Genomic DNA, 18,800 nt, shown 5'->3' with positions numbered 1-18,800 from the left:
TAAAAGGTCATGGAAATGGGATTCATACATAATACTAAAATTGGAGGTATTTCAGTCCCTAGATAGGATAGAAACATTATGGTTTATTCCTGCTTACAGCAATGCTAATGACAAGTGTCACATTCGTCAGCTGAGTATGTTCAAGAACCCTGAGAAGATTGGGAATAACAGTTGCTCTGAAACTACAATGTACAGTTAAAAAAAAAAAAAAAAAAAAAAAAAAAGAAATGTACCAGTGGAAACTTCATGGAAAAAATCAAGAGAAAAATGACAAGAAGTAATTCTGTAAAACACAGCTGGCTCAGAATTTGTGACTGTGGGATGTGTGTGTGAAAGTAGCTGAGTTATTTGCAAAAGTATTGGATCACAGAGCAGGAAAATAATCACTCCCTGGGTTCTGGTCCTTCTGAACATAGCCATACCTGGTACTTAGGAGAGTAGGCAAAAACCTTGTGGTTTAGAGAAGTATGTAAAATCAGGGATCTAGAGAGCCTGACATATGGAAAGGTGAGGTGGTGGAATTTTTCATGTAAAAAATTAGATGATCAGCAGTGTCTGATGGGATGTCTTTGTTAGTCCCAAACTTGCTACAAATGCTCCTAAGTCACCTCTGGTGGTAACAACAGCAGGGAGACACTGTTACGAAAAATACTGCGCTAGCCATTGAGATTTTAAGCATTTTGGACCTAATCCATGAAAGGTTTTAAATGACTCACATACCTCACTTTCTAATGTAAATTATAAAAAAAAGTCTAATCCCGTGCTTAGTTTCTGCTTTATTCACCTGTGCCAGAGATCCAAAGGCTGAAAAAAGGAAAAAGCCCAAGCCTGTAGCAGGGGTGTGTGTATTGCTCAGAAGACTTAGTTTCCAGTCTGTCTTTAAATTAGTATTGCGCCGTTTTCTAACGAAGTGAAAGAATTTTGGAGACTTGGGCGATCTGTAGGTCAGGGCCTGCCCAAAGAACTCTCTTCGGGGGTGGACGGAGCATGTGGCATCATCCTTGCCCCGGGTTCGGCAGTGGCATCTGATCTTGACCCAAGTTCCTACTTGAGCATCCTGATTTCTGAGCGCAGAGGGGCTGGAGAGGCCGGACGAGGGACCGGCTGTCACCCCCGCATCGGGGAGTGGCGGGAGGTGTCCTGGTGCCTGGCACCGAACGGCCGGAGAAACTGGTCCCACCTTCTCCCGGCTGCGCGGGGTTGTGCGGTGCGGGGGGCTGTGCGGTGCGGGGTGTGTGTGTGTGCGGTGCGGGGTGCCGCCCAGGGTCCGGCTCCACTAGGTGGCAGGGTGCCGGAGGGCTCCGCGCTTCTGTCCTGGAGCCCGGGCGGGTTTAGCCCTGCCTCTACGCATTGTCTGAGGACATGATAAAGTGTGGACAGTTTCCTGGAGTCCTGCCTGCCTCGTGTTTCTTACTGGTTTTGTCATTAATAAAGCAGAATCGGGAAGGATCCAAGGGAGGTCTGAAACACAAAGGAGCCCGGTGCGGTGACAGGGTAAGAGGGCGCTTCGTAGCTATCTCAGTCTGCGAGGGAGGATTGCCAAGGCAAAGACAAATTCTTTATGAAAACACAGTGGGGTGTAGCGAGAAGCGGTGAAATAAAAAAATGTTTGCAAAGAGTAACAGCTTGTTAAATTGTAGCACAATCTGTAAGTCCATAGAGAAGCACGTTTGCCTCTTTACGGAGGCAGTTTAGAGGGGAACAGCTACACGCTTAGGAAAAGTGTGACCTTTCCATCCATGTTTTTTAAGTTACAGAAGTGAAAGGAAAGCGCGGTGTGTAAATAATGTCAATAAAGCATTAAATAAAACTAAGTCTTACACAGAACTCAATCACAAGTTCTTTTTCCTGCTTCTTGTCATCTTTGTCTTCTTTTAAGCATGCTTTCTGCTTTTGCACTCTGAAAGTGGTGATTTTGTTTGTATGGCACGTGTATAACGCTTCAGAAACAGCTTTAGTGTTAAGTCGGGGTGTTTGGGCTAAACTTCTTATACCTTCAGTTCCCATTCCTCTCTGTTCAGGTAGCTGTGCCTGCCAGGCACAACTGAAAAACTGAAGCAAGAGTATTTTGCAGTGGGTGTGATCGCGTTTGCCGTTCGTGCTTATCCTCCCCTCAGCTCACCGTCCACCTTCTGCCCCAAGCTCTCCGTGCCGCTGCGCTCTCCCGCAGCGCACAGGTGTCGGGGCAGCCGGGGGCGTGGGGGGGAAACCGGGGCTCTAGGTACCCACCAAAGCCTACCCCCGGCTTCGGTCCCCGCGGGTCTCTGGGGGGCTGCGGGCAGGCGGCCGGTGTGATGGGGCAGGCGCTGCCGTGGGGACCTACCCGCTCGGGGGGGGCAGGAGGGTCTCCGCTCCTCGAGGGGGGCGGAAGGCACATACAGAGGGGTAGTTTCTCCCGCACTGCCCCCGGTCGGGCGAGGACCTGAGTGATGGGAGGAGGTTGGGGACCCGGCGTGGGGTGACTCGCGAAGCGGAGTCGGCAGGTGGAGTTAATGGGCTGGCGGGGAGCCGGGGCGGAGGGGGCAGCCGCGGGGGGGAGTCGCAGGGCGCGCCCGGTGCGCGGTGCCGGGCGCGGCGGGGAGGCGGAGGAGGAGGCGGCAGCGCAGGCAGCGCCCGGGCCGGGGCCCCAGCCCTCCCGGTTTTGAACCTGGGCAAAGCAGAGGCGGGGAGAGGGGCAGGGGCAGGAGGCAGGCGGTGACATCAGAGCCGGCCGAGCGGATAAGGTGGGAGAGCCGCGGGAGCAGAGCGGGCGAGTGAGGCGTCAGCGATTAGCGGCTGCCGCCTGTTCCCTGCGCACCGCACCGACACCGCTCCGCACGGCAGCTCCGGGAACCATGCAGAGGTCCCCTTTGGAAAAGGCGAACGTCTTCTCCAAACTTTTCTTCAGGTGGGAGTGCCGGCGCGGCGGGACACGTGCGGCCGGGGGCAGCGGGCAGGGGAGGTGCGGGGGGCGCCTCTCCCACCCCGCTCGGCGGAGAAGGGGACCGAGCGCTGGGCGCCAGTTAGCTCTGGCCAGGTCTGCGGGGAGGGCGGTGGGAGTCTGGCTTGTTGCTGAAGGATGAGATTTCTCTTTTTTTTTTTTTTTTTTTTTTTTGTTGTTGTTGCTGGGGTTTTAGCACCAGGAATGGGCTCTGTCTGCCAGGTGTCATAAACCCCCTCTGGACCCAGACAGATGAATTTATGACATAATTTGAGCAACCTTTGGTAACTTGCTCAACTAGTTAATCTGTTATTTCACTGTGAACTGTGAGAACGTGGTTGGGGGGAGTAGAGGGGAAATGCTCTTAGAGCAAGGATTCCTCCTGTTTGGCTTTTTGGGTGTTTAGCATTTGCTCAGTGTGTAAGTGTAATAAAATCTTACTGGAAACAGTTCCTTGTAAGCCTTGCAAGTGTTCTCTTACAAGCAGAGTCTCTGGCACCTTTTCTTTCTCACAACTTCACATAAAAAGAGAAGAAGGAGCCAATACTAATGCCTGGGCACAACGTACTTTTTAAGACAATATAGAAACCTGAATATGTTTTGTGTGACATTGCTAGAAATGGCACTGCTAGCTGGAAAGAGCAAAAAATCTTTCTGGCTTTGGCCCACACACTACCAGTTTCACCAGGGTGGCTGGTTCCCCTTTTAGTTACTTGAGGGTCTTTCACACAGCAGGGAGGGGAGGGAGGAAATCTTGTTTAAAACATGAACGTGGTGAATGAAATGGGAACATGTGATGTAAAACCATAACATTGGCACGAAGTCTCTGAGCAGCTGAGGGCTTTTAGCTGACTTTTAAATCCTTTCAGGATAGCTTTCCTTTTCAGCAGCCTGGCCGGAACTTTTTCTTAAAGTTTCTTAAGGGAAGTAGGTCTGTATGAACCACTCTGTCTGCCTCCCCCACTCTTTTTAGCCAGATGTGATAGTGGGGAAGGATCCTGAATGTAACCTGTTCTAAAGTTTTACAAACATCCAGGTAAAGGTGAGGATCCTAGAGGTATCCTCCAGCGGTGCAGCAGTGGGAAAGAAGCCACCCTGCTCTCAAGTGCTCTTAGAGACAGGGACTGTGGGTGATGGGAGTGTAAGCTTTTACAAATTCTCCACAGAAGAGGCTTCAGTCAGTGATCCTGTCAAGTATAAGATACAAATCTGTAGGAAATGAGGCTGATATTAATTTCATTGCTCAAGGAGCCACTCGTTCCATTTAATTTTATTTATTTGTAAAGCTTCTATCAGAGTAGTGCTCTCTTAGAACCTGTGATGCTGAAAGAAAATAACCCCTATAAGATCAAACACATGTATTTCTTATTCCTACCTTAGTTAAAGTTCCCATGGCTGAAACCAGAATGAGTTCATGCTCTTTAAATGCGTAATTAACCATCCCTGGGTCTGACCTGGTCTTTATAAAATCATAGTCTTTAGGTCAATTGAATGATATTTGAATGATGCTTATAACATATGATACATTATATTGTACCTGCTACCTGACTGTAACTGAAGTGGTAATAATTAAGTATAGAATGTTAAAGAGATGTTTATGGCGAATATCTAGAGCAGAGAAATTTATTTACAGGACTTTATAGTAACATCGTTTCATAGGAAGATCAGGGTAGTAAACAGTTCACTGGGTAAGAACAGTCAAAATTGTATGTGTACCTCTATGAAGTATCTAACAGGGGGCTGATACCTTTGGAATGATGTTTCTGTGAATGACAGTTTCTGCTTACTTGTGTTTTTTACCATGTACATTGTGAATGTCTTTGTTTCTTCACAAATATTATATGACATAATTGAAAAAGTCACAAAAGTGAAAGCCACAAGATAAGAAAATTCATTACATCCAGTTTGGCAGCTAGGGTGTCTTTCTTTTAAAAATAATTAAGCATTTAAAAAACATACATTATTAGTTTTATTGGCAAGGTTTTATTGCTTCATAGTGTGTCCTGTTTGGGCTGGAGGGATAGGTTTAAATGTGTCAAAGTCAGAATGGCGCTCCGTGATCATAAGTGAATAATCTAGACTTGTGTTAGTATCATTTGTACATATTTTTTTTTTAATTCTTTTTTGCCAAAGAGTGAGAAACTGTCATTTGTATACAAGGAATAGTATCTTAGGGAAAATGTTACCTTTTTGTTGGATTTCCATGATTAGCGACACTGATGGGGCAACAAAAGAGAATTGCTTGGGATGGTCATGATAGAAAGTATTTAGACATTAGAAATCAACTTTCAGCCTAAAATCGGAACTGTTTTTGTTTAACAACTGAGTTTTGTTGGTTAAGAAATGAGGTGTGAAGACAAGTGGTTTGAGATATTTCCTTACGATGACACTTAAAAAACACTAGATACTGAGTGTTTGGGGTTTCAGGGTTTCTTTTGTGTTCTGTTTTCCTTATTACATTTTCAGAGTTGATCCCTTTTGTTTCCAACCACATGAAAGACATTTATCTGTGCATTGGCAACTTTTTGTCTTGTTTAGAGAAAATAGTGTTTTATGCAGAAGCAGTCAGATGGTCATATGTTGAACTTAGTATTCGTTCTGAAGATTCACTTTTGTCTTTATAACAATTACTTATGTTCTTGGAATTTTGCAGTGTCAAGGCCATACCTTTTGTAGCAAACAACATTGTAGTACTTTGCAATCACCTAGTTTTTATTGCAGATCAACTGATATCAGGAAGTGTTGTTATGGTTTTATTAAGGCAAGCTAATAAATTAATTTTTAGCTGGGTGTCAGAACACGAAGTTATTGCTGGAGTTTCAGAAATGGCTGCAACTTTGGGACAATTCTGATATTTTTTTTTTAAATGCAAATTCAGATATTTAAATACAAGTTCACAAAAAGCAATCCTTGTGCTCCTGTCCAACTGTCTAATCAAGTGACAGCTGTCTTGGCAGGACTTGGTAGTTCAGTGCCTGATACATTATTAAATCCAAATGAGAAATACAAACTAAGCCAGCTTTTGTGCCATGTCTTCTTGTGGGCTCAGTCCATCAAACCTGCTCTAGCTGATTTCTTTCCAAGCCAGAGAAAAAGTAACCTGCTGCTTTTTTATACAGCTGTCCAGTGGTTCCAAGAACAATTTAGCATGTAGGGGATAAAAGCTGGATTCCTTCTTCTGTTGTGTGTATGCTGGGAGGGGTAGGAAAAGTAATTCAATTCTACATTTCACCTCTTCTAGGAGGTAGGACCAGTGTTACCAGTGTATGGTAGTGAAGGGGTTTTTGTTGCCTATCTCTGGCTCAGCTACTTTTTTTAAAGCATGAGAGCAAGAGTGGCTCTGTAGTCTACTGGGTAAGAAACTTGTTTGCAAGTCTTGATTTTTTTTCTGAGGGCACTTTTAATGAAGTCTGTTAATAGCCTTTAGGGTGGATAACAGAATCCAGCACTTAAGTTTTGAAAGTACCTGGCCTGTGGGCTACAGTCATGGTTGTTTTTTCACTCCTACCTTAATTCAGTCATAATTGCAAGTTCAAGAGTGCCTTGACTAAGTTTCTGGATTGAAAAGGCATTCTCATGAGAATTAGTTTGAGTCCCTTCAGAGAAAGGAACTAAAGCCAGACCTGCCCTAGGTAATCTCTGCTCTATCCTTGAACTACATATTTTAGGATTTAATACCAAGAAGGTACTTAGGGTTTTGATTACTAAATAGGTAAGGTTTTATGTGCCTGTTTTCCTGAAGAAGTATGGGATTTAGTGAGTACATTTGTACTCAAAACTTCCCCTGAAAGTGTCTTGAGTTCCTAAAAATCCCAGGTATTGTATGGGAAGCTTAAAGACCTAATCCATGCCTATAAATTTCACTTCAGAGAGTGGGTGCCTGGAAATTGTCATCTCCAGCATGTATTTGGAGCATCCCCTATCAAGACCTAGCTGTAGCATCTTGCTCATCTTTCCTCACTGAGTAGGGAGCCTCTGTGTACGTTGGCAGCTGTGAGCAGGTGGATTGAGTTGCATGGTCTGATGGCTCGGTTGCTGGTACAGCTGGCTTTGACATTACACAAGGCAAATTTCCTACAGTATATTCTTAAGGCCCTTTACGTGTCTAGTCCTGAGGACCTGCCTTTCACTGATCCCAGGTAATCATAAATCCTGTCTGTCAGTGATAACCAAGCACAGATGCAGACAGAGCACAGAATATGGCCCTGTGAGGCTGCCTGGTCATTTGTCTGTTGCCACAAGTGGTCCTTGGAGACCTGCCAGTCTGCCAGCCCTTCAGAACTTTTTGTAACGGTGAGCTTTTGGTACTTCTGAAAGTCAGCCCCCAGATGGTTCAAAGACGTACATGCAAATTTTGGACTCCTTTTGAAAATTTGATTTCTGTTAATATTTCCAAGGTAAAATATGAAACTTGAAGTGAACTGGAGGAAGGATGCTGAGTCTCCTAGTCCGAAATAGTTTCAGCTACAGGAATACCTTCTTTGATAATAAGGCTAAATTGTGTCCTTGGCTCAGTCTTATACTACATCTTTGTTCTAACAAGCAGAAGTGCAAACCCTGCATAGCACAGTGACCTTCTCTGGCTGCTTTATACCTCTAAAGAACAGTTGCCTGTATCAAGCTGCATCTGAGTTTCTAAATAGATGTAAAGCTTATTTTCCTCCTGCAGGAGGAAGACTTAACATGTTGATATTCAAAATGAAATGATCAAGCATCTGAAAGGTTTGCAGACTGATCTGTATATTTTTGTTCTCCTCCATACTTACTTGATTTTGGTGCGATAGAAAATATCCATCTGAATCCTTGAATTCTGTTTTAATACTGTAAGCAATGACATGGAGAATAGTTTTATTATCTGTATTATAGAGGCTTCTAAATGCCCTATACAGAAATTTGAAGTCTACTGTACTAAGCACTGGAAAATATTTGATAATAATAAAGTCTGATTTGAAGATCTTGAAGTCTAAGTAGCTAGCACAAAGGATGGGCTAAAACTCCTTATTAGTTCTGTAGAGAAGAAAGAGGGGTGTGCAAGGACTGTGATTTGTCCTGGGAGCATGTGGTGGAGCCAGTACAGACTACTTGAGATCTCCTATCCAGGACTTTAATTTCATAAGGTATTTCTGGTTTGACAAAGTTATTTCAGAATATTGCTACAGCAAACAATTATGACCTCTTTCATACAAAAGAGTCTTGGTCTTTTAATGTCTAAATTTTTTCAGTGCACTGGTTTTCAAACTGGTGAGAATAGTGTGACTTATTGCAGGAGAGTTCTACAAGTTACCGTTATCTTTTTTTTTTTTTTTATTATTATTCACTCCCCCCTACCCCGCATTCCCCCCCCCCCCAAGCCTTTGCAGCATGTGTATGTAGGTGTGGAGGTTGTGGGGGCAGGATGGTACCAATCTGACATCTGGGTAATGACGTGTCAAATTGTGTCCTCTAAAATAAAAACCTCAAAGGTCAAATTAAACTCTAGCATATAAGACTTTAATGATAAATCTTGCAAAATTTTGCAATGTAAACTTGTAGATGCAATTCAGCTGGCTTCCATGAGACAGGGGATATGCCTGGGTGAGATGAGTGAGGACTCACAGGCTGTGTTTACATATCACTCCCTCTCACATAAGCAAAAGGATCAGCATGAGCATTTTCACAGTCAGCAAGTAGCTAAACCAAGGCTGCGTTGTCATGAAGCTCCCAAAATTAGGAGGGAATAAGTAAGTTGTACCTTAGGTACATGGTGAAGGTACGTGGTTTCAGGTATATTCCCATCTTTTAATGTGGTATTTATATTTTTAATTTTTTTTTCTTCAGCTTTTAAAGTAAAAGATGTGAACCTTTATTGTATTGGAGTCAATCTGATATTTCACTTTAACTTATTTCAACTTAACTCAGTTCAAAGTTAATCTGTAAAATATGGGATGCTTTTATTTCTCTGGAGGTAAAAAACACAAAGAAACCAAAACCAAAACAAAACAATGTTGCTTTGCTCAAAGCCCAAGATCATTTTGGAAATGAAGATATGAGATATTTTCTCATTAACTTGCAAGGGTCAGGCTGAGGAGTAGCAGCAGCAAATACCAGGATACACAGAAGATGGCAAAGAGCAAGCAGTAAGAGAAGCAGCCCCTAAATCAGGATTAATTCCATATTACTGTCATGACGATGTACATTTTGATACTTGGTGTTATAAATAAATAAATAATCTTCCCACTCTCCACTTGCCCTGCTTGAACTGCCACAAATGTGTTCATCAGTTTCTCAAGGTGTATATACCCGATCACATATCAGTCATTGGGTTTTGAACAAATAACAGATTTATGAAATTTATTTATAAATGGATGGCTAAGACAGTGGAGTGCTAAACTGGGTAAATTTGTTGCTGTCACATTAGTGACATATCTGTAAGAATTTAAAAATCAGCTCAAGCATGAATAGCACAGCTCTGCAATTGTTTTGTTGACTTTCTGCAATGTGCCTTGGTCTTTCAAAGGACTAGGAGAAAGAAATCTCTCTTATTCTTGCTATGGGATATGTAACTGAGAAAAAGAGTGAAGATGAAGAAATATCTTCTAGCCAGTCTCACTGTAGGTATATGCTGAAACAGCCTTGCCAAGTTCATAACACATCATCATTATCTTATTTTGATAGCTTTGTTAAATATTTGAGGCATATAGTATGTTTCACTCTGGTATCTAAACAATTTACAGATTTTTAATATACATTGCATGTATTCTGTCCTTGCATCTTACGCAACTTCAGTATCTTTGTACCCCTAACGTGCTTTGTTTTCTCTCAAAAGTAGCTCAGTAATTCTGCCAACTGAAATACTTTGACTGTCTTACTAACTGTAAGGAAAAAGTATTGAATTTCTGCTAAAAATCTGAATCTCAAAAAGCATTTAGAGATTAGATAATAATCTGAATAAATATCACTTCTCAAAAACAACATAAAAAGGCAGGCATTCCCCAAGAATTGCTGTGTAGTAATCCTAATTAAGATTCACTGTTGAAATCCTGGGGTTTCAGCAGAACACTGATTATTCTTAAAATGGTGCTGCTCACAGCTAGTGGCAGAGTTGATGACATTGCAGCTAAATATTTTCCGTGTCAAATATACCTCATGGGGAAGAACTGTTTATTACTGAAGAGCTTTAAATCTTATTTTTTGTGATCTGGGAGAAAAAAAAAACAAACCCAAAAGCTGAAATTAATGGGGTCTGCTTTTACCTTCTGTTGTTGAAGTCCTGCAATAATTGTGTGCAAATATTAAGCTCAAAGTATTGCATTTGCTTGTTTTTAAAGGGGAAAATGCTGAAGGTTTTAATAAGAGTTTTCAGAATATATAACGTGCTATTTCAGCTGGTTACCATTTGAAACAAAATAACTGCAACCCGACTTTGTTGAAGGTAACTAACGCTCAGGAATTAGGCTGTGGTGCCTGGCACTTGTGCTTCATGGGTACATTGACTTCTCCCATCTGTTAGCAAGAGTCATGCAGAGCTAGGGTCACCTTTTTACAGCTGTGTCACAGGATGCTCAGAGAAGAGGGCTGGTGGTGCAGACACACTTCTGGAGAAAACCATTTCGAGCGTACTAAAGCTACCGCCTCCAGTATAAAGTAAGCAACAATTTACAATTTGTTCTGCTGCTGGAGTGATGTGTATCTTTTGGGAGAGGATGGGAATACAGAGCCTTTGACAGAGTCCGGTCTGGTTTGACCCTCTGGGAATGTCGGAGGTCTACGTGGTACCTCAGTCTTTTCCTACAGATAGAAGGAATCTGTGGCTTTACAAACACCTTGTGAACCTTAGGCTCCAAAGCATCATAATCATGGCTTGATTATGTCACGCCCCCCCCCCCCCCATGTTGAAACAAGGGATAACATAAAACCAGAGGCATTTTTCTTGCTCTGCCTATATCAGGATTTAGGTCCAGTTCTTTAGAAGCTGCAGGCACTATGCCTTACTCTATTGCTTTGTAAGAGAAGGAAGTGAAGACACGGTCACTTCTGCGCTGCTCAGTGGATTTTGCAGCGTTGGGCACATGATGTGTTGAAATGGTACCAGCCTGATCAGGGACTCTTGCAACAGAGCAGCTCTGCTTTGCAGGTCTTGGATAGCCCGGCACTGCTGCTCTGTCACTGTCCCAATGCCCTGTGCTTCTTGACCTGAAGGCCCTGATGGAGCTGGGGAATCCTTGTGCCCAGGAGGAAGATCTGGGCAGTTGGCTTAGCAACACAGAGGCTCCTTCTGTCTTCAGTGACATGCAAAGCAGCCTTAAGGGAGAGTCAAATCCTATTGACAAGTTAACAGTCTGTGTTAATACTCTCTGGAAAGCCAAAGACATCTGTCCTATCGGCACAATTTGCTCAAGTGGAATGAGGCTGAACATGCTGGAGAAAGAAATAGCTGTAGTAAGAAATCTATTATATAATTGCCTAAGTGACTGACAAAGAAATGGTCATTAGAAACCTATCAAAAGAGAAGTTAAAACAGTATGTTATGTATACAGTATTTACATATCAAACTCATAAGGTTTTTGTTTTTTTTTTTGCTACAGGCAATCAATAACAGAGATGGAACTTGTTTTCCTTCTTTTCTTCTTTCCTACTGTACACCCCTGAAACTTGTCTCCTGCTGGGTTTCATGTGTGTGTACCCATAATAACATTCCTAGTTAGTGCAAAACTCTGACAGCACTACAGGTTTCTCTGTGAAAGAGTTCATTAAATGCCAGCCAGTAATCCGGTGGCATTTACTAATGTAATGCTGTAAAACCAATCTGTTTCCCTTCCTTCTTGCTCTCTTCCTTTCAAAAGAATTTTCTCGTTCTCAGCAACCACAAGAAGAAGCTCAGAATTAACACTGGCAAATCATTTCTGTTAAGTCAAAAATAGAAGAGCCATATTAATTGACAAACTCTGACTGAGCTGTGTTACCAGGTGATAAAAAAACATTGATAACTGCAGATTATATTGCCAGTTAAAATAAATTTATAGCTATTTTGCATTTCAAAACTTTACAAGTAATCTGGAGCACAATGGTAAACTGGATGCTCTTGGAATCTGGCAAAAGGTTGGTTTTAGGTAGTATTTGTGTTCTAGGTCTGGAATATTCCTTTTATTAAAATATGCACTGTCTCCCACAGTTCTTGACAGCACAACCCAAATAGCTGTTGAAAAACTACCTTGAGACAAACAGCACGTGATAGGCCAACTCCTCCCACAATTACCACTCCAGCATGAAGCCACTTGGCACAGCTTGCAAATTGGCCAGATGTAGGTAGGGTGGGACTTCCGAGCAAGTCCAGGGTAGCTGGGAGATGAACATCTCTCTGCAAGCCTTGCCAGCAGTCTGCAGTAGGAACCTGGCTGCAGCTGAGGAGGTCCCTGGGGAAGGTGTCAGCACCGCTCCTTTAGCTGGCTGGAGGAGTTAATCTATCATAGTTGCAGCTACCCAGATGAGCGGAGAGATGAGGACAAGGACTGCATTAAGTCTGTATTAAACTTGTTGACTTGGGAGAGGAGGGTGGTTTAGGGACCATGTAATTTAGGTGGCGCTGGTAAGTGTACCCAGTTAAGTGTGAGTAGAACCAGAGACATTTATAGAAGTACAATAGATCTGCTAAGCATGCTGCCTTCCCCAAATGATAAAATAGACATTTTGCTCACTTTCTAAATGCAGTCAGTCACATTTTGTTACTTCAGGCAGTGGCAAAATGCCAGGGTAGGTGCTAATAAAATATATAAAAGAAATCAGATGTGTGGAGGGAAACAATGCAATGCAAAATTTTTTCCCCAAAAGTCGGACACAGTAAAGCATTTCTCTTTTTCTCAAGACAAGTTTGGAATTGCTTATTGTAGTCTCAAAGCATTGTTAAGGGGCTCAGCAAGGTTATTACTTAGCTACAGTATTGACAATTAAAAAGGTTGCTTAGGAAGTACTGTTACTTATTTGCATTAGCTTCAGTAGTGTTTTACTGTCTCATAACTTGTATTCATTTCATCATTGCCAAAATATCTGTGTATACAGAACTTTCAGTGAAACCAGTCCATGAGAGTTTCTGTTCCCAAAGGACGAGGTTTACCCATTTCTCCACAAGGTGTGCACAAAGCCAATAGCAACCTGTCCTTTCTGCCATCAGGAGCTGGCAAAATACAAATCGATACCGGATTTATCATTTGCAGTGGCCATGAAAGACTTTCACATAACATCATTTTTTTTAATTCAAAAGTTTTCTTCTAATCCATCTTATTACATCCCTGAAAACATTGGGCTCTGTGTCCAGCAGTAATAAAGTTTATGGATGTTTTACCATCCAAAGTGGACTCTCCTAGCTGCCTTGCTGTAACATACCACAAATTGTGTTATTTTGCAGCTACAGTGGTGTCAAAGACTGAACTAAAACCTGTATGATTCATATGAAACTGTAGTATGATTGCAGAAATGAAGGGTAATCTGCTGATTTCTTAGGACACATTCTCTTTGCAGTAGGTGTGATATAACTAAAATTTACTGCTTTACTGAATTATGGGGATTATAGGCTGATGTCACATGCAGTTCCTAACTTCATTAATGTTAGAGTGTGCATGTGTGTGTGCACAGTTGCACACAAATAGGCTTTGACTGTTGTGCTAAAGTCTCTTTGCACTTGTGTCTGTTTGATGATGCTTTTTTACCTTTGTATTGACCTCTTTGCACCACCAGAAGCTGCAATTGAGAATGTGGATTACTTTGTGTGTATGGTATATGTTCTTACAGGCATATGGGTAAGCATCTCCAACAAGCTGTTCTTGTTTTCTAAGTGACCGTGGAAAACTTTATTGCATTTATTTTGCAACTCTGTTAACTGTTGTCTATAAAGACATTTTAAAACAAAAATTTCTGAAATTATTAAAGCTTTGCAGATCATAACTTTTATCATAATTGTAAATCACAGGGGTTTATTTTTTACAAATGGTGTTGACATATGGAAGCATGACAGAAGTCAGCCACAAGCACCTTCTTTTGCAGACATTTCATTCTTTTAAGGAAGTATTTTTTAACAATGGCAGCAAAGCAGAAACTCAAATCGGTTCAAAATACACTGTTAGTTCTTGTGGTTGCTTGTTTATGTTTTGTTTTAGTCTTGTGTTTTCAAAAAGAAGACAGAACCTGTTGCAAAATTTTGTGCAAGTTGGCACTTGGGGATTCATAGACCTTTCAGGAGCCAAATTGTTTGATAGAGTTAGTAATGGCTTATTAAGATTTTCTCTATAAAGTAGCCATTCTAGAGTTTTTTCCTGCTTTGGTTTAACTCAGAATGTCCTTTAAGTTGGTATTAAGTTTTTAAACAAGACATTTGAAAAAAGAAATGCAAAATGTTTACATATGATGGACGCAATGAAGATCTTATAGGAGTCCTGTGAAAGATTTTGTGTGTTGTTAAGTGCATACTGCAATGTAAGCTGTGAAAGGAATGCTAAAGCTATATTAAGATTTTTGTCTTACAGGGATGAAATTTAATATAGTTCTGATTAATTACTCATTTATATAGACATAGCACGTATTTGGAAATACAGTACAAAGGTCTCAATCCTCTGTTCATTTGACTGCTACTGACTGAAGTTTGGGGCATGATCCCACCCCAAAACTGATGAAGTGCAACAGCTTTACAACTATTCTTTTAATGTTAATTTGTCAATATAGTTTTGTAAATATAATGCAGAGGTCAGCCATATTATGTCATATTGTGTGTGTGCATTTGTGTGCACATAGGCATACTTGGATGCTGTGGACAAAGTGTTTTGGGTGAGACAATGCAACTCCTGAATTAACCTAAGAAACTGATGATTATTTTACCTTTTTTTTTTTTTTTTTTTTTTTTTCCCTACTTAGATGGACAAAACCAATTTTGAAAAAGGGTTACAGACGACGGTTGGAGCTGTCAGATATTTATCAAATCCCTTCTGCAGACTCTGCTGATAATCTTTCTGAAAAACTAGAAAGGTATGAAACATTCATGAGATAACTGTTTCAGGAATCATACTGCAATTTTCATTAAAAAGCTGTTGGATAAAATGTTTAAAAACCATTGGGTGCAAGCTGGCTCAAACATGTCCTCATTCATCACACGGTTGTCCTTTGGAGCTAACAGGGATCCCTGGTGCTGATGTGTCACCTAGATGTTCTAAATTACTGTGTACAGGTACCAGTGACATCTGTCCATTGACTAGCAAGGCTAGACGTACAGTTTCAGTGTTAGTTCCCTACTCTGCTGTTCGTTCTTCCCCTAATATCCTTGTAAAACCTTGTTTTATTTTTTTCTTCAACTAAGTAACATTTCCTTTGTTCCACTGTTGAAAGACTAATTGCTTCTGCAGAAATCATACCCTGACTTTTCTCATTTAGGCTTCCTCTCTTCTCTACCCTATTTCAGTGGGTCCTAATTCAGAAACTATGGTTTGTGCTGTACACTTGGGACTAACTCTTACAGAATCGGGTACCTAAATCTGGTCCCTCTCCCCTGGCCTCTGGTGTAGTTTTCCCTGGTGTGCCAGGACAGCTCACGTCCGTACTGTTGTGCCAATCCAATTACACTTAATTGCAGTGTAACATACATATTCAAAACTGGTGGAAAATACTGAGAACATTGGTTTGCTTAATGCATTTTGATAGTTTATAAATTGAATATTCTGGTTATTTGATATTCTGTTGAAAAATGGAGAAAAAACCTGAGGAAATTCTTAGGAGCACTTTAATCTGTGAGTTGAATTTTGACCATATGTTTTCTGTTTATAGCATTGCTTCTGATCAGCAATTTATTATTGAATAGAAAATTATTGTTGCAGCAACACAGGTTAAAAATAATGCTGTGCAGTAGAAAAGTCACATTTTTGATGCTTTGTTAGTGTTTTGTTTTCTGCAGACTGGAAGAGCTAGCTCTGAAACATTAATTTGCCTATTATTTGTGCTTTGGTCTTAAGTACAGCAAGTTTCTTTAAAAACATACAATGTGACCTTTTCATGAATTAATTCCCTGTGGGGTGATGTATGGCTGAGTATTTAAAACTGCCAAATATGTGGCTGAACTAGGTTTGAACTTTTATTGATCTATCAAGTCAATGAAGGCCAGGTCTTTGGGGTCTCTGCAAAGCTTTTTTTCATTAGTCACCTTAGCTAAGTCTCCTTGGATATACTTGAGTGAACTGAAGTATGTCAGAGCCAGAGACCCATGTATTTGCTCTTGTAACTTAACAGTCTTGTTTTTCGGTTCCTTTTCAGAGAGTGGGACAGAGAGCTGGCAACTTCAAAGAAAAAACCCAAACTTATTAATGCTCTTCGACGATGCTTTTTCTGGAAATTTATGTTCTATGGAATAATGTTATATTTAGGGGTAAGATTTGTGCTTCTCTTCAGCAGACTTTCAGTGTTCCATAAATAGGTCTAAGTCTTTGGGATTACTAAATTAATACAGAATCCTGTGAATAGCTACAGATTTTGCTCTTTCTATTGCTTTTGAAGATGATAAATACAGAGAGATACTCAGGGACCTTCATAAAAAAAATATTTTCTGATAATGTCTTAATATCTTTTAAACATACATATTAGTAATTTTGAAATGTACATAGTGCTAGGTGCTGGCATATGCTTCTCCAAGTACGGGTAGAGCAACCGAAGTTTTGTATCACTGCTGAACTGAACTAATTATTTTCTCATCTTATGGTTTCTAAGTTGTTTCTAAAGAATTTTCTACCCTTACCTTAAAATAAATGACAGTGCAATTTCACATGATTCAGTCAATTTTATCAAAGTGACTGTCATTCAGCTTCATAGTTAAATGCTTTATTTAGATTTATGTATGCAGTAAAGAAGTTGTCTTCATTAGTGGTAACAATTCTGCATAAATAGCCATGTGAAATATGCTTGGATCTTGGTGCTGTTAGTGCTCCAATGTATATGATCAGGAATTTGATGTGAAGGTCTGAACTGATTATGTTTATCACCTTTCCAACACGTTAGTTAGGATTACCCTGACTTACCAAATGCACCTGTTTGACAATCCTATCACTGGGGTTAGGAGCTGTGAAAATAGTTTATTATTACTCGTGTCTCACTAGGTGTGTTGGATAGTCAGAGTGTAAATCTGAAAAATACTGTTAAACAATATGTGCGTTAAATATCCGTGTTATTTTCAAGTGTCTGCAATTTAATAGTAAAAGTGAGATATTACGTTCCATGCTTCTCTGTTCAAAATGCTTTGGTATCAGAAACTGCAGCTATAATAGCCCAAATGGTCTGAAGTGGTCAGATGTGCTCAGATAGTCAGTGTTTTCAGATGTCAGATGGATCTTTAAGCCAGATTTTTATTTTTGGAAGGCTGATACAGAAAGGAACTAATTCCACTGGCATTACTGTTGAATATTGTCTAGTCTCCCTATGACTAGAATGTCCCTAGAATGACTCCTCTCCCTGATAGAAAAGGCAGAGTAGTGTGAAGAGTTGCCATCATGCCTATGAACTTGCTGCTGACTCCTTGTAGAAGGAAAATTTCAAGCTAGGTAGATCTTCTAGTAGGTAGACGAAGAAAGGTCATAATCTGCTCTGTGGTAGCCATGCAAGATATATGCTAAGTGAATCCACACCAACACTTATACCCTCAATTTTTAATAATTCTGTATAAAACACTTGAAACATAAATAAGAATATCCTGAAAACTAAAACACAAGTCCTTAACTACATGCAGACCTTTTAAGGGTGAAAATTTTTAATGCACCAGGCAGTGTTTCAGGCCAAAGAGCGTTTTTCAGGTTAAGCATTGAATTTGGAGCCTGACTTCGGATAGTTTTATGCTGGAATGGTTCCACTCCAATAAAGTTCCATGGAGTCCCTCCTGTTTACACGGCTGTATGAAAAACAGGCTGATCTTGCAGTTTACAAAATAGGTAAATTTATTTAGAGTCCTGCGATGAAAGTCCTGTAAAATATTCCTAAGTGTGTTAATTTGAACTGCTAATGATGTGAATGTTCTGGTTTAGATCGCTGTTGATTGATTTTGATAAATTATAGTTGACTACAATTTCACTTCAGATTGAATTTTGCCTCAAGAATTATGGAAAACCTGACTGCTTTTTTCTCTTGTAACACCATGTTCAGGGGAAATAAGCATCAGTAATAGAATCAGCAAGTCACAAAGTAAAATGGTCTACAGAAAAAAGAAGAAATTCTCTAAAGAAAATGGAAATTGCTTCCCTTAAAATGCATCATTCACAGTCTTTTCACTCTATGAAAAATGTAGGACATGCTTCAGTCTGTCATGGTGCTTCATGGCAAAATAAAAACCCCTCAACCTATAGGCCTTAATATTTTGCAATCATATTTAGACTGTCCCCCAGGTGTAGCTCATAAAGAACAACTCTGAAATTTCTCAGCACCAAGGCTTGGTTTGAAAAATAAAACCTAGAGTGAAAAAGTTCTTTGTATTTTATCTTTTTGCTTCTTTCTTTCTTTGTGGATAGATACACATTCTGCGTGTACAGAAATTCTGATTCAAAATAGGGGAAATCAAGAAATTAGCTCCCAAGCCAGCTCTGTTCTCTCGCAGTTTAAGTTTCTCCAGCTTGCTGGACTCTTCTCACTAGTGAAGACCCGCAGGTCTCTTCTCACTGCCGTTCGCCTCAGTCTGCGGTCACTGCTGCTGCAGAGCTGGTTTGAAGCGATGTGCTGTGCTTGCCTTCTTCATGCAGAAGGGCTGCACGAGCAGAAGGGAGAGGAGATGATGGTTATGGTGCTGTCTGTGCTCACTCTGGAGGGCTTTTCTGCATCAAACCCTGGGCTACCTTCTAGGTGTTTTAAGTGTTGTGCAGGGCTGGCAGGAGGCAACGTGGCTAGAGTGGAA

The 18,800-nt window shown here is 40.9% G+C and overlaps 1 protein-coding gene across 1 annotated transcript in view; it reads left to right on the top strand.

Moving 5' to 3' along the window:
• The first annotated feature begins 2,834 nt into the window (after window positions 1-2,834).
• The window catches only part of CFTR (CF transmembrane conductance regulator), a 91,777-nt gene continuing 75,811 nt past the window's right edge, over window positions 2,835-18,800 (top strand). The window contains exons 1-3 of the mRNA XM_037389854.1: window positions 2,835-2,887; window positions 14,801-14,911; window positions 16,187-16,298. Coding sequence (XP_037245751.1) covers window positions 2,835-2,887; window positions 14,801-14,911; window positions 16,187-16,298 — 276 coding nt within the window. The remainder of the gene's footprint in view (window positions 2,888-14,800; window positions 14,912-16,186; window positions 16,299-18,800) is intronic.

This window comes from Falco rusticolus, chromosome 5 (genome assembly GCF_015220075.1).
Source record: "Falco rusticolus isolate bFalRus1 chromosome 5, bFalRus1.pri, whole genome shotgun sequence".
In the NCBI taxonomy this organism is placed as follows: domain Eukaryota; kingdom Metazoa; phylum Chordata; class Aves; order Falconiformes; family Falconidae; genus Falco; species Falco rusticolus.
Note: the sequence above shows the minus strand (reverse complement) of the source record. Positions and strands in the feature narration are given on the sequence as shown.